This window comes from Hipposideros armiger, unplaced genomic scaffold (assembly GCF_001890085.2).
Source record: "Hipposideros armiger isolate ML-2016 unplaced genomic scaffold, ASM189008v1 scaffold_407, whole genome shotgun sequence".
In the NCBI taxonomy this organism is placed as follows: Eukaryota; Metazoa; Chordata; class Mammalia; order Chiroptera; family Hipposideridae; genus Hipposideros; species Hipposideros armiger.
Genome location: NW_017731757.1, coordinates 1,242,181 through 1,257,948, shown reverse-complemented (window position 1 = coordinate 1,257,948; position 15,768 = coordinate 1,242,181). Strand labels below are relative to the sequence as shown.

Below are 15,768 nucleotides of genomic sequence, written 5' to 3'. Positions count from 1 at the left end.
GCGGGGTCTGCATGTCAATCACCCCTATCAGCAGCCCAAGAGGCATGTGCAGAATGGCAACTAACATGCAATTTACCTTGCGAGGTTGACCCGAGCTTTCTGCCCTCCGCTCAGCGTGCTCCCCCGATCTCCTATCACAGTTAGATCTCCATCCTCCAAAAGCTGCAAATCCTACATGGATAGAAAAAAAAAAAAAAAAGACTTAAAATGTGTTCTGTCATTCTAAAACTTTTAGCATTAGTTCTTTATATACATATTTCATCACCAACAATGGATACATTTCATACTGACTAAATTGTAAACTTGAACCTTTAAAAAAAAACAAACTCTCAGGGATTTTGTTGTCACCCTGTGGCTTTTCACAGCATTTATGCATTTAACCATTTTAATAGATACGTATTGAACATTGACTGTCAGGCATTGTTCTGGGCACAATGATTTCAGTGGAAAACAGTCTCTGGAGTTTCCATGGTGGAATGTTGACAATGTGAAAAATTAATATGAGCACAAGTACTAAGTACTAAGAAGAAAAAGGAAGTCAGCTTAGGGGGACAGAGAGTGAAGGAGGGAAAGTCCATCTTATATGGGGGTCGGGAAGGGCTCCGATCAGAGGGGGTTTAAGCAGATAGATAACCGCCGGAAGGGGGAGCATACCTGCACAGATCTGGAGAAAAAGCGTCTCATGTGGAAGAATAAGCAAGTGCAAAGGCCATGGGACAAATATACCCTCATGGTGTTCGGAGACCAGCAAAGAAGCCAGTAGAGCTGGAGCACAGTGAGCAAAGAATGTGGGGCTGGCAGAGGCGCCAGCAGGAGAGGCCATGGTTTCGCTCCACGTGGAATGGGAAGGGGACGCGGGGGGAGGCTGACATCATCTGGCTTAGGTTTTTAAGGAATCACTCCTGTGTCTCTGTGGTAAACAGATGGTAAAGGGGCAGGGAAAAGGCAGAATACAAGTTAGGAGGCTACCACAATAATCTGGGCAAAAGATGACAGTGGCAGGGACCAACGTAGGAGCAGTGGGAATGAAGAGAAGTTGTCACAGTCTGGACAAATTTCAAAGGTAGAACCTATAGGACCTGCTGGTGGGATGGGTGTGGGTTGAGAGAGAAGGGGAGGACGGCATTGTTCTGGGCATGAAAAGGGGGAAGAACAGGGTCACCATTTACTGAGTGGAGGAAGATGATGGATGCAGATTTAGGCCATAAAATCAAGAGTTTGGTTATGGGCAAGCCGAGATGACTATGGGTGCTGTCGAGTTGCAGCTGGATATGTGAGTCTGAAGGTCCGTGCTAGAGATACAAATGTGAGAGCTGGTGGCACACACATGGCTTGTAGCAGCACAGGACTGATTTCATCAAGGAATAGTGTGTCTTAACTACTCAGTCTCAGCTTCCCACTTTCAGAGAGGGGATGACACCTGACCCATGTCTTCATAGTGATATTTAAGACAGTGATAGAGTGACAGACAGGATCTGTACAAGAAGTAAGAGCAGAAAGAGCAGTCTGGGAGGAGAAACCAAAGAAAAACCAGTGCATTTGAGGGACACTGAGCAGGTCAGCTGAAGTAAGGAGAGGCTTGTCCCATGCGAGCCAGGAAAAACTCAAAGTTAAGAAGGATTTGAGGGCATGGGAATCTATCAAAAGTTATACTTGGCCACTATTTAAGAAATAAATGGACGAATTGCAATACCTAGGGGAAAAAAAGATGACAAGAACATTTCCAAACCGACAGGATAATAATCAGATAAGTTATACATTATTATTATTAGAAACCTTTACTTAGATTGCCTATATCACCAGACAGGTCCTAGCATTGACAAGCAGAGTTTGGGAGGAGTTTGTTCTCTACTAAACCTCTCAAGCGTCAACCAAGGATACACGGCAATACCCTTCTGCAAATGAAGCCCTCATTGTCTGTCTCTGCTTCAGCAAATTTGGAGGAGAAAGCAAATGGCACCTTGGGGTCCCCAACAAGTCATTTGATCTCCCTAAGTCTCACTTTCTTCTTCTACAAAATGTGCTGCAGAAACAAGAATTACTAAACTCAAAGATGCCATGAGAATCAAAAGAGTAATGCATGCATACATTCTACAAACGGAAAAAGGACATCAGTTAATTTTTTTATGTATTTTTTTATCAAACCAACAGTGGGATCCCACTCACATTCTGACTCAGTGGGAGTCACAATGTGCAAAGCACACCACCAAAAGGAAAAGAGGAAAAGAATATCTCCATCATAACCCATACCCTGATAGCCCACAAAGACACACAGGCACATAGAGTGCCCTGTATACTCAAAGCTGAACAGGATTGCATCAAATGAAAGGCAGTAATGGATCTATCATGAAATTTCATTATTTCATATCATGTCTTTGTTGAGCACAGAAGTTAGTACCATCTCTTGTTTTTTTGGTTTTCATAAAAAGCAATAAGCCATTTTAAGGTAGGTTCCCAAACTTCTGGGAATGAACACATACACACACACACACACACACACTTTACTTGGTCTCCAGTTCATTGTTGACAGTCCTTCTGCTTAGTTTTTAGGCCTTGATTTTATGTTGTTTTGTTCCTTCTCAAAAACCGCACTATGTTGGAGCCCAACAATCTTAGCCATTTTCCAGGCACTACATTAAGTAAGCACTTAAAACTCACTCTTTCATTTAGCACAGTTAGGAATAAGAAATGGGCTCTCTGTCCAAGTCTGGTAGAAGGACTTCAGGTGTATTTGTGGACTCTGCAAACTATTTATAGACAAGCCTCAGATGGGAAAAACATTTCAAAGGATTTGAAGGAACACCCAAGTCAGACTAATTTCCTAACCACAATTTTCTGATTTGGCTAGCAGGAAAAGCCTGAGTTGAGCACATATTACAATTCCTCCTAACGACAGGAAACTATTCTTACCTTGATAGCAATGATAAATTCTAGTTTAATTATTTTCTCACGTAGATCACTTGAATTTACAAACCCCTTTGCATACCCACAAGCTTATAATTTCTTCTCATATTTACCACATTCCTGCCAACTTGGACATTTTTCTTTTCAGACTGCCTTAATAATGAGAATTATTATTGTTATATTTTTATTTTTCATCTCTCAATTGGGATAACTATATCACTTGCCCATGACATAATAGAAAATAAGAAATCATGGCTATCAATGCTATACCTTTGAACATGTACTACCTAAAATTTTAAAAAGTCTTCAGTGATAAAAGATAACATGCAGACTAATGTTACATAATATATTGCTTAAAGTATGCTAATGCATATTTCTTGTTGATTTATGTAACGTACCATGTCTGAAGCACCTATGTAAAAAAGAAGTTATATACTCAAACACCTTCTTTCTAACCCGCCACATTTTATGGATGTGCTTTTACCCCAAAATTGGCTGCTCTTACAATTAAGAGCTATTTCTTTAACATTATTTTAACATGTACAGAGTGCTTGTTATGTCCCTAGCAATCAGACACTTTAAAATCATTACTACATTTCACCCTCAAAACAGCCTTTTGAGACTGATAGTTTAATTATCGCCACTTTCCAGGTAAAGAAACTGAGGCTTTGTAAGGTCCAGACAATCAGCCAAAATCACACACCAAATAGAGAAATTGAGACTCAATCCCAGAGCTGTCTGGCTCCGGGGCCCTAGAGTTCAAACACCACCCCTCGGGCGCCTGACATTGTTATGTTGTTCCCTACGGTATGTTCCATAACAAACAGTGTTACTCTGAATACGTCATCAGCCTAAATCGATGATGCTAGAGATGATGAGTTTGTACATCCTATTTTATTACAGAAATGGTTTCAGCTCAATGAACTTAAAAGTTTACTTCAATCAGATCTAGTATAATACATCTAATTGTTATTAATATAGGTAATACAAGAAACATGCTGGTTTTTTTCCTCCAGAATTTAGGGATGGGGAGGGCCTAAGGAGAAATCTTTATTTATATGTATGTATGGATGTATGGTTGTATATATTTTGAGAAAAGGGCTATAATAGCAATAATAGCTACCATTTACTAAAAACCTGGGGTGTTTGCATTTTACAGGCATTATCTGTAGTCTTCACAATAATCCCATCCCTCCTCCATTTAATAAGAAAAGAACCTGAGACGAACGCCTTGAATAACTCTGCAGGACTATTTCTCTCCCAAGCCCACGACTTCGCTGCTTCTACTACATGTGCAGTCTCTGTATCTAAGGGCCAAATAATTCCAGAATTCCCCAATTATCTAGGGCCATCTATGCCCACCCACTGACACAGGGATTCCAAAAGGAGATAAGAAAAGGACTTTGGAACTCATTAAGTGATTCCCTTGTGTCTCAAAAACTTTGTGACTCCCTGTTAACCAGAGTCACCGATGGCACTTCAGAACAGCAGCAAAACCTCTTGGAAACCTTCTGACCCAATATTCTCATTTTGCAGCAGAAACGTCAGAGGCCCATGAAAGTAATAGGACAGGTCCAAAGCAACAGTGGGCAAGTGACAAAGCCAGGGCTCTTTACTGCTTCTCCACCCTGGGCCTCCCTTCCAGCCAAGGCCCTGACTCCACGTCCCCGTGTGATACAGTCCATGTTTGTAGGTCAACTCGTGTACAGAAGAATCACTGCAACCCAACCCTGCAAGGTCCCCCTGTGCCACACAGAGGCCCGAGGGTAGGCGAAGCCCAGAACACTGCCCCCATCACTGGTCAGTCATCTCATAGGGCTCTGGCAAAAGCATCGATTCCTGGGGAAAATGCTGACCAGCAGCCACTTTCCCAACCCTACTTTTGTCCAGAGGCATTCAAATATGGGGGAGCAGAAAAGACAGGATTGAGCTATCACCAGAAAGGCAAGGTCATGCAAAGAAACAGCCAGATACTGGCCTAGCTCTTTGGAGTCTGATCTGAGCATCAGTCAAGACTTGAATTTAAGGTAAAGAAGAAATGCCTCAGATCTGTTTATTCCACATTCCACCTTCATGGACCACCCAGTTCTTATAATAGGTCTTCCTTATAAACTTTCTCAATGGAGAGGAAGCAAAGCACCATAAAAAAGCATAGAATCTTGAGTCGTTTAGACACAGATCTGAACCTGAGCTGCAAATCTTTAGGTGAGTTGTTCCATCTCTCTAACCACAGTTTTATAAACTATAAAATGAGGACAGAACACGGAAGACACTGGTAAAGATTAAACACTCATAAACCTTTGTGTGTGTGTGTGTGTGTGTGTGTGTGTGTGTGTGTAAGAGAGAAATGATTAGCATGTGGGCTCTGAATAAATCGGAGCTATTATTATTACTGCATTACATTTTTTTCCTTCTTTTTTTATACAGTATACATATTGTTTAATGAGAATCTAGCTCGTAACTGTTAACTTGATGTCATTTCTAAAAATACATAATCTCTCATTAACAATAATCCAGAAAAAAGAAATAAAAGCTCACTAAACAAGCAATTATGTTTTGTTCACATCCTCACAAAATGCTACTCATCTGATACAGTCTATGATGTTCAGGCCATTGTTCAAGCAAAATTACTATTTCCTCACAAAGCTGGCTTGGAGCCTTCCACACCTCACCTTTGAATGTCCATCCCAGCCTTTCCCACACAGCATAAAAGAACAGTCGGGTGTCCAGACTACACTGACCAGACCCCAGGGAGAGCCCTTTAACACTATTATCCATACTGATTGTTATAACCCAAAGAAAGTAACATAATATTTATTGGTATTTACTTTTTTTTCCTCTTTGGCAAATTATATTCTATCAGGTAAGTTCCATTTTCATCATTCATTCACTAATTTTATTTAAATTTCAATGTACAATTAAACATTTCATCCTGCCATTTTCTACGAAGCTCAATGTTATTTTCTGAATAAGGTGCAGTGAAAAAGATGCAGTATTAAAAAGAAATCTAGGGCCAGCTGAGTGGCGCATTGGTTAAGAGCTGGCTTGGGACGCCAGAGGCCCCGGTTCGGATCCGACATATGAGGGCCAGTGACACTGCCCTCTACAGCTAAGATGCTGAACAACAGTTCAACCTGGAGCTGGGCTGCCGTGAGTAGCGGGCGACAGCGTGGGCTGCCGTGAGTAGCGGGCGACAGCGTAAGCTGCAGCCCCTGTGGCAGTGGGTTGCCATGGGCTATCGTGAGCGGCCAGCAGCCGCCGTGACTGGCCGTCCAGAAGCCAGATACTGATCTGCCTTTCCCGGGAAGAGCTCAATGATGGTGCCAACTTGGGCCAGTGAAGCAATGTCCTCCACAGCTAGACTGAAGAACAAAAGGACAGCAACTTGTCTGTTCCCCTTCCCCAAATTCCCCAATAAAAATCTTAAAAACAAAAAAAAAAGAATTTTAAAACATTCCACTTTCTTCAAATAATAAATTGCAAGTCAAAACAAAAGTGGAGAGGAAACCCATAGAATGAAAGGAACCTAGGAGACAATCAACCAAGTACAAAGTGCAGACCTTATGTGGGTGGAGTCTGAGTTGAACCAATGGTTAAGATTTCTTAGTGAGATAATCAACAACATGTAAATACCGACAAGTACATTGATGATATTAAGGAATTTTGGTCATTGTTCAGGTGTGATAGCGTGGTATTTTTTTCAAAGGCTGGCTTATATTTTAGAAGTGGCCAATGGAATGTTTACAGATGAACTAATTAATATGAGGTCTAGGATTGACTTCAGAATATTTGGGATGGGGATGGGTCTAGAGAGCAGGGGTAGAGATGAAACGGGGCTTGGTGCATCTGGGTTCATGACACTATTCTCTCTACTTTTGCAAATTTTTATAACTGTCCACTTAAAAACAGGTTAAATGTGAATAAACCTTCCCAAAATAAAACAAAACTAAAAAAAAAAAAAAAAGCCTTCTGTGAATGCCATTATCACACCATGATAAAGACAGTGGTGTATGTGTGCACACGTGTATTTACACTGAAGACAAGCTTAAAGTATTAAATAGTGCTCAAACATCTTTCTCGTTGAAGAATACACTTTTAACAAACTTGTAGTTTAAACCAACACTATTATGATTATTTGAAATTCGAGTGTATGCAACTCAAAAGTCATTACTCACCTTTTTCAAAGCACAAGCCTTGATTACTTGTTCATATCGTTCCTTTTCATATTTCTTCCCAAATAAAATATTACTCCTCACAGTTCCTGAAAACACCCAGGGCTGCTGAGAAACATAGGCGATTCTTCCATGCACATTGACCAGCCCCTGGCTCGGGGGCAGTTCCCCCAGCACAGCATTTAACAGTGATGACTGAAACAGATTGCAAAACAGAAACGTGTACAGGCAACACTCAGGACAGAATAAGTCACTGCAATGCAGCCTTCCCCGGCCCTGACGGTTGATCAACGTTACAGCCCTTTTGTTTCAAACAGGAAAAAAGTACAATCCTGGAAGCTGCAATTAAAAAACTGAAAAATAACATTATTGGTCAGTGTAAACTAATGGTTGATAAAGAAGAGTAATACAATAGAGTATAACAATCTACTCTGCCCAAGTTTTCCTCCAAATGAACTGCTGTACTCAACAGGAACTAATTAAGAATGGTTAACATTCTTAACTAACAGAGCAGCCCGGCACAATATAGTATTTCATATGTCTGATGTTTAATGCAGTTGTCCCAGCAACCAAGGACCCTTTACTTGACAAAGACTTGCTCCTGAAAAGCTATGCCTACGTATTTACATCCAATGCACCAGAAAAGATTATTTAAAGGGAATCTAAAGTGAGTCATGTTTCTGAAGAGCAAAAAATCCATGAGAGAAATAATTCCCCCAATCATTTATACAGCCCATGTTTAGGATTTTATGTTGTTGTTTCAGAACATGTTAGGCTAAGTGTGCAAGCACATTTTCTTTAAGTCTGTTAAAACATAGAGATGGTATGTCTGTGTGTACATGATCAGAGTGCTGGTAACACAGAGCTGATATAATCTGTTTGTCTGTCTCACCTTGGGAACCTGCTTTCTTCTGGAGGGCAAAAGCATCTGGGTCTATGCTTATAGCTGTGTCTTTGCTCCCAGCACAGTGCCACACATATGGCTGCATATTTACTGAATGTGTTGATGTAACTTGCATCAGTCCTATTAGGAAATGTTTAAAGCTTTCTGGAAGAGCCTTTACAACGTCCAGACTCTTTAGGGTCTGCTCTGACAAAAAGAAGTTCCCATTTCTCAGTCATTCCATCCTGAATAGCTGTCACTTCAATAATTTCCTTCACTGAGATGGCTAACTTCCAGACAAGCAGTTCCCAACTGTGCAACTTGAATCAACAGGAAGTAAAACATCATAATGTGTCTTATCCAGGTTTATTTAGCCATGCAACCTTCTTGCAAATCTAACATTCCATGGGACGCACTTTCAGAAATGCCATTCTAGATCCACCCAATTCAGACCTATGTCACATATAGCTTTGGGCTCAACCCCGAGAATTTAAGATGGAATGTAATATGACATCAAGCTGCCAAAAGGCATCACAGCTTACCTTTCCTGCTCCCACAGGTCCGACCACAACTAACAAGTCACCGGGTCTGACAGTAAAGGAAAGACTTTGTAGGGTTGGGGTTTCTGATGCCTGCAAATGAAAGTTTACAAAAATGTACCCATTTCAATAACATAACACACATCACTTCAAAAAGTGCAGAAAATAATGAAACAGGCACTGATACATGAATATAACCCACATCTTTCTCCTTCTTATTTTAAGATATTGTGTCCTGGAGTCCTTTTCAGCCAATCATAGCTCTATGGGGGATTTGAAGTAACTTTAAGTTTCCTTTTGGAAGGCCCATTCTTTTACCAGATTTTTATACAGACACAGCTCTTGACACAGAATTTAAGTAGTGAAAATGACAAGGCACCTTCTTGATGCTCACTGACTTATTTAATATACTTAATAGGACATTCGGGGTGGGTGGTTTTTAATAATTTATGTTTTCATGATCACCCTTGGTTTTAATCTCCTATTTCATTAATGTCCACGAGGTGGCAGCATATGTACATGGCATGCTAGGCCTTTCCTAATAAAGAATTTGAAATCTCCACTCATCTCCCCATTTTGACTTGATAAAGGATGCATCTCAGAAACGTTCAGCGAGCAAGAGGGCCCTTCCAAATAAGGGCCCTCTTGGCAAATAAATTCCTATAAACTGTGGTCAAGGCAGTAATCAGAGATCTAATGTAACAACAATGAAAATAGGGACTAAAGAAATTAAGTGTCATATCAGAAGTCAGGGCGAGAGAGTCTCAGATTTTTACCTGGAGCACGCACTACTTGCCCTGGCTAAACAGGGACAACCAAGTACTTCTACTGTAAAAACAGAGTGTGGGCAACAGCATACACTCCAATGCAAGGGGGCCGAAGGATAAAGTACTCATCGTGCTAATGACAAGTCATGTCCTAGAGCAATTGATAAATTCTAAGATAAAGAGAGTCAGGGGATATGTATGTTTTTACACATAGTAAGTGTGAAGAAAATTCTCAATAACTGCTGTTAAAAAAAAACTTTAAAAAAAAAAAAAAGAATGAGTGGATATGTGTGATTACTAAAATGACCCAAAGACTAAAAAAAGCACACGGCTTTAAATAAAAGATCTGGATAATCTTCAAAATGAAAAATGTCTTTGGAAATAATTGAATTGACTTAAGGATGGTCACATACTAAAATAATGACAATTATTTTTAATCACAAGAAAACCAGCCCCAGCCTTTACAGGAATGACTAAAAACTATTAATAAGAATCTGGATTTTAATACAGGAGAAACATTTTTTTAAGCTTCTTCACTTTTTTCATGTCTAATAACTAGTTCCTATGTTACTATTTTTACTCAAGTTTTGACTGCAAAATAATGAGCCACATACAAACATCAGCTTCCTGTCCTGGCACCAGTTCCTTGGGCCAGACAGGCAGTTCCTTCCCTGTGAAGGTTTCAGGATCAGGCACTGCTCTAGCGTGACCAGAAGGGGGCAGCATTCAATAGCTCAGGGGTGCTAGGGCCCCTTGATGTCCTAGTTATCCTGATTCGGCTGTTGCTCAAGCGACCAAGATCATAGACTGAGCCCTCAGTCTCTGTGTCAGACATCGTCTAGGCCCTGGGGATGCATCAGTCAATCACACAGACAAAAACCCCGGCCCCGTGGAGATGTAGAGGTTCCCAACTGGACTATAAATTTTAAAGCCTAGAGATTGATGCCAAGTCCTTCTTCATTTTATGAATGAAATGCCAGTCGGTGAGAAGACCTTCCCCCATCCCCACCTACCTGCCTGGCTGTCTAGTAGAGCTGCTTAGAGTCCATCTCTTTCTCCTACATAGCAACCCAGCATGTACTTCATCTTGCCTCAGCTTCTCTCTAACCAGCAATGTCTGCGCCCTCCCCCACCTGAGGCCTCTCTCTCCCCCCTCATCTCCCTCTCAGATCCATGACCTAATCTGACACCCCCTAAATACCCCCCTAGCACCGTGCACAATCCTCCCATAGGCAAGGCCAGCACAACAGAATAGGGCGTTCTGTACAACAATGCAAGCTGCAAAAAAAACAAAGTCTGAGAACATGTTATTAAGTTCTCAGAAGAACAAAACAGCTCATTTTACAATGTTGCATAGTTTGGTACAAAAGAATTCTGATCATGAGTTATACAAAGTGTGTGTGTTAGCTACCTCAGTGTTTCATCTCACTCAAAGCAGTCAATAGAATACATCTATATCATGGAATTTTTTTTTTAGCTGAGCCATCCTGCTACCTGTTGGCAGCTCAGCTCAGGCCGGGACTAGAACCGCTGTTGCTAAGAGCTCGCACTCTTGAGGGGGTTTGTGGCCGGCCCCTATTTAATGGAATTTTAATGGTACTTTCTATATATGCTTACAATGTATCATGATGAGCAATCAAAGCAGGAGGTAAATTTACCTTATTAAGGTAGGGCAGATTAGCTAAGGCAGCTTGTATGAGCTTCCATGTGCAAGAGGTGCAATGATGTGGTTTTATATATTTGGGGATGGATACACTACTGTTTTGGTGGAGATGGCAGGGGGACGGAGTTCTGGTGAAACGCCTGTTTGCTCTAGGCTCCGTTCCCCTGCTATGCTCAGAGCTGCCAGATTCTGCAAACTTTCGAGTCTACTCCAGTTCAGCCCTAGAGAGCACTGCGTGAGGCCAGGAGGCAGGAGAGGGAGAAGCTGGTACCCACAGTACCTCCACCAGCTTCTAACAAGCCTTTCCGCTGTGGTCACATCACCTCTGCAGTGCCAGCATCAACCTAACAGCCCTTCACACAGTAGTCCCCACTCCTGGCAGCCAGGTTCCTGGGTTCTGCTCCGACAGTTGGCCCTCTGGTAAACACCACCTCCTCCCTGTGTCCTTCGGCCCTAGGGTGGGAGCAGCTTCCTGCCATGCTAATCTCTGGGTGACATCACCCACCATCTATGTAACTAATTCCCCTCATGAAATTCTCTCCTGTGGTGTGGGTTCTGATTTCCTGACTCACTCAGGCCTATACAGAAGGATGTGCATGGAGGACCATGGAGCCAGGGGAGAAAAGTATTTCAGTTGTCAATAAAGGGGGCACTGAGTGCGCAAGTTTGACAACTTCTTGAAAGTGGTCCCTGGTTTCTTTTTCCCCCATTTGCCTAAACCAAGTGTTGGAAAAATCCTTGTGACCTCACCAGTCCTACCTATCCTAGCTTGCCACATAGTGTAAACCTTGGGACTCACTGGCACTTACTATGCCCGCCTGCTGCCTCCTCCCTGCTCTTGGCTGCCACTAAAGTAGCCAGCACCACCCAGAAGCTTAAAATAGGGGAGCCACCACCCTACCACAAAGCAAAGACCCAACTCATGGTTCCACTCAATGTGTGGTAGATGGTCTGATAACATCAAGGTAAAAAATGTACACTCTAATCCTGTAAATTCTAACATTATAAACTTATGTAATTTAAGTTCAAAATGTGGTAACACTTTGAAAATCCTCTTAAAAATGAGATAAAACATGTCAAATGCCTTAGGCTGATTTTACTTAATCTCTATTAATTGCAAAGCTTATTTCTGATTTTGAGAATTTTTAAAACATACTGTCAGTAAATGAGCAAGTCACATTTTATACCATGTGTAAAAAGTTCAAAACTCTTATTAAATTTATGTCACCAGTTGTCTTTTAGCAGTCACAATCTTATAATGGAGGATATGTTACCTTATCCCAAAAAGCAGTAAAATCTTGCACATGCACTATTGTTTTACCGTCTGATGGCAGCTGAGCGTTGCGCTGTTTTATCTCATCAAGCAACAGAAAGTTCTACAGAAAAAGAAAAAATACCGATTGTTTAAACTGGAGGAGCAAAAAGCACAAACAAAAATAACTGCTTTCCTAAAATGTGTGGTATAAAACTTTACACAGCCTACATATCATTTTACCAACTGTATTTAAAGTGGTGGTTCACACCAGAACATACTATATCACATATAGTACACTTGACCCTTGAACAACACGGGTTTGAACTGTGTGGGTCCACTTGCACATGGATTTTTTTTCAATACTGTAAATGTATTTATTTTCCTCTTCTGTATGATTTTTCTCAATAACATTTTCTTTTCTCTAGCTTACTTTATTGTAAGAATACAGTATATAATACATACAACATATAAAATGTGTGTTAATTGACTGTTTACGTTATTGGTAAGGCTTCCAATCAAACTTCTAGGCTACAAGTAGTTAAGTTTTGGGGGAGTCAAAAGTCCTCTGTGGATTTTCGACTGTGCGGGGACTCAGTGCCTCTAACCCGTGTGTTGTTCAAGGGTCAACTGTATATCTTATAGTACCTATTTTATATATTTATATTTTATAGTCTATAATACACTTATGTATAGTATTATACATATACTATAGATACAGTAGAGTATTCATGGCTACAAGGCTCTCTTTGTAACTTTCTGCACAAGTGTACTTACTAGATCCTCCCTAAAGAGAAAATATGGCTCCAAACTTGAACACATTTAGAACCTGGGCATTTTTATTGTTTTACTTTTGTGTTACTAACAATAAACACAGGAGCTGGTAGGAAATGATTCCATAAATATTTACTGAATCCCACGATGTGCCAAGCACCCATGGGACATGCTGGAACACAAAGACGAAGGCCACTCCCGGGCCCTCAGGAACCGAGCTGGCGCAGCAGCCCAGACGGGAATGCAGGCCAACGGCAGGGCTCCGAACGACAGTCCTGGCTCTGCTGCGTGTTTGTTCTGACCTTTCGCTGGACACTGAAGTATTACACTCTGCTTGTCTCTTCCTGTGTGTCAAATCAATATATCACCACTTGTTATTAACGATCACTTAAGTGATTGTTCTCAAATGAAAACGCACCTAACTTTCTAGCTCTTAGAAAAAATATTTTATAAGCATCTTTTCACAGTCACTTGTCTTTTCTCCTTAGTAGATAAATGCCCTCTCCTTGACAGCAGGAATGGCCATATCGTCCACTTCTTGCTATTTTCCACACTAGTTAGGGGCTATTCAATACCATTTAGCGGAATAAAACAGTCCTGGTAACCATTACAAATCTAACACAATGATATATAGAAAAACTTCCTCTTAATCTGCAAATGCTAGACATAATTCAATGAGGAAAGCTATAATGGTACAGAAACTGAATAAACGGCTGAGACCACCCCCTACCCCCCCAAAAAAAAAAAAACTGAATATGTGGCAGAGACAGCTGGCCGTCTTCAAAATCTGCTCATTCTTCTGCGGTACCAAAACCCAGTTTTTACCTGGCACATGGCAGTCTACAAGGAGGCCCTCTCTCCCCTGCCTCCCACGCAGCTAAGTATTGCCATGTAACTAAATTCAGGCCAGTGGAAAGTGACGACGTCTGGGAACCTTCCTCTACCCACAGCCCAGGCCCTGGAGGCTGCCGGGTGCTCAAGGCCACACACAGTGGAGTAACAGGAAAGAGTGTGGATCCCTAACACCATGAAGGATCATGCTAGCCATGGAACTTGTTATGAGGTGAATTGTCCCCCAAAAAAGATACGCTGAAGTCCTAACCCCAGTTAACTCAAAATGTGACTTCATTTGGAAAGAGGGTCATTGCAGATGCAATTGATTAAGGTGAGGTCACACTGGCATATGATGGGCCCTAAACCACTGTGACTGGTGTCCTTATAAGAAGAGAAGAGAGACACACAGGGAGGAAACAGCCATGGGATGGTGAAGGCGGACACTGGAGTGATGTAGTTATAAGCCAAGGAAAGCCAGGGTTTGTCAGCAACCACCAGAAGCTGGAAGGGGCAAGGAAAAATCCTCCCCTACAGGTTTCAGAGAGATCATGGCATGCTGACACCTTGACTTCAGACTTCTGGCCTCAAAAACCGTGAAACAATAAATTTCTGGTTTTTTAAGCCACCCAAGTTTGTGCCACTTAATTACAGAAGCCCTAGGAAGCCAAGACAGAGCCTTACAAGGATTTTTGCATGAGAGAAAAGTAAACTCCCTTGTGTAAGCAGCTTTAACATGGGTGTTCTGGGACCCACAGGCAAACCTAATCCTAACCAATACAGGAGGCAACTGAAATAAGCATGTGAAAATGCTTAAAAAGGAAAAAATAGCCCTTAAGTAAGTTACCTGCTACTGTAAAAATCATAAACACCCTTCAAAATTCTTGTCTAGCACTACACCAAGCTACAAATTTGATTGTATTGTTCAACTTTAAAAAAAAAAAAACTGGTAAAAACTGTAGAAAAAGGAATTGTGTTCCTATGCATTTCCCTCAAAGACCCAGCTAGTGTGGGACACAATCTGTTCATGCATCGGTTCACTCATCCACCCATCAGGCTCAGCGAGAACCTAGCTGAGATTGGGCACTGCTATTCCTACCTTCCAGAAGCCCGTGTCTAGGCAAGGAGGCCGAATGGACAGACTGCGGTCTGAGGCTACCTCTGCAGGTTTTAAACCCACCACAGCCTGACTTCTCTCTACACACCACCATTCCCGCAGTCAGCCCGGTACCAACTCTAGTCCATTGTGCCACAGTTCATCACTCTCCCCAATTCTCCATTCCTCTGGAAACATAATTTTGGAATCTCACTTACTACCAATCATTGAAAATGCTGACATAACTTTTTTTGCTGCCTCCCTACACTTCCTGGTTCCTTCCCCAGCATTCCCCAAAACCACAGAACCTATTCCCAACACCACTCCTTACTGATCTCCATAAAACACCTTGAGTGTCTGCCTCGCTTAAAACCCTCCATGAGCCGGCCACACTCCCAAAGTGGCCTTATCCTTGATACCTTGAGCACTAATCCCGCCCACCCTTCTGAGTCAATCTCAAATGTTAATCCCACTGGGAACCAGATCAGCATGGCCCCCAGCTAGCACTGCCGTCCCTACCTCAGAATCTCCATAGGGACTTTAAGTCACTGAGGGCCAGAGACTTTGTCATCACAGACTTTACACACATAGTCCCAACGCCAGCTAGCACTGAGCCACACATGGAGTCAGCATATCAAAGATATCTGCTAAGGGCCGGCCGAGTGGCGCGATGGTTAAGAACTGGCTTGGGACGCCAGAGGGCCCCAGTTCAGATCCCACCTATGAGGGCCAGTGACACTGCCCTCCACAGCTGAGATGCTGAACAACAGCTCAACCTGGAGCTGGGCTGCCATGAGTCGCCAGCGACGGCTAGGCTGCAGTCCCTGTGGCAGTGGGTTGCCATGGGCTACCGTGTGTAGCCAGCAGCCACAGTGAGCGGCCTCCAG

General features: G+C 42.1%; 1 protein-coding gene across 1 annotated transcript in view; it reads right to left on the bottom strand.

The window, feature by feature from the left end:
• Positions 1-15,768, bottom strand: part of ABCC4 (ATP binding cassette subfamily C member 4 (PEL blood group)) — a 289,286-nt gene that overhangs the window by 158,648 nt on the left and 114,870 nt on the right. The window contains exons 9-12 of the mRNA XM_019663851.1: positions 12,203-12,304; positions 8,502-8,591; positions 7,080-7,271; positions 77-171 (exon numbers count right to left, since the gene is read on the bottom strand). Coding sequence (XP_019519396.1) covers positions 77-171; positions 7,080-7,271; positions 8,502-8,591; positions 12,203-12,304 — 479 coding nt within the window. The remainder of the gene's footprint in view (positions 1-76; positions 172-7,079; positions 7,272-8,501; positions 8,592-12,202; positions 12,305-15,768) is intronic.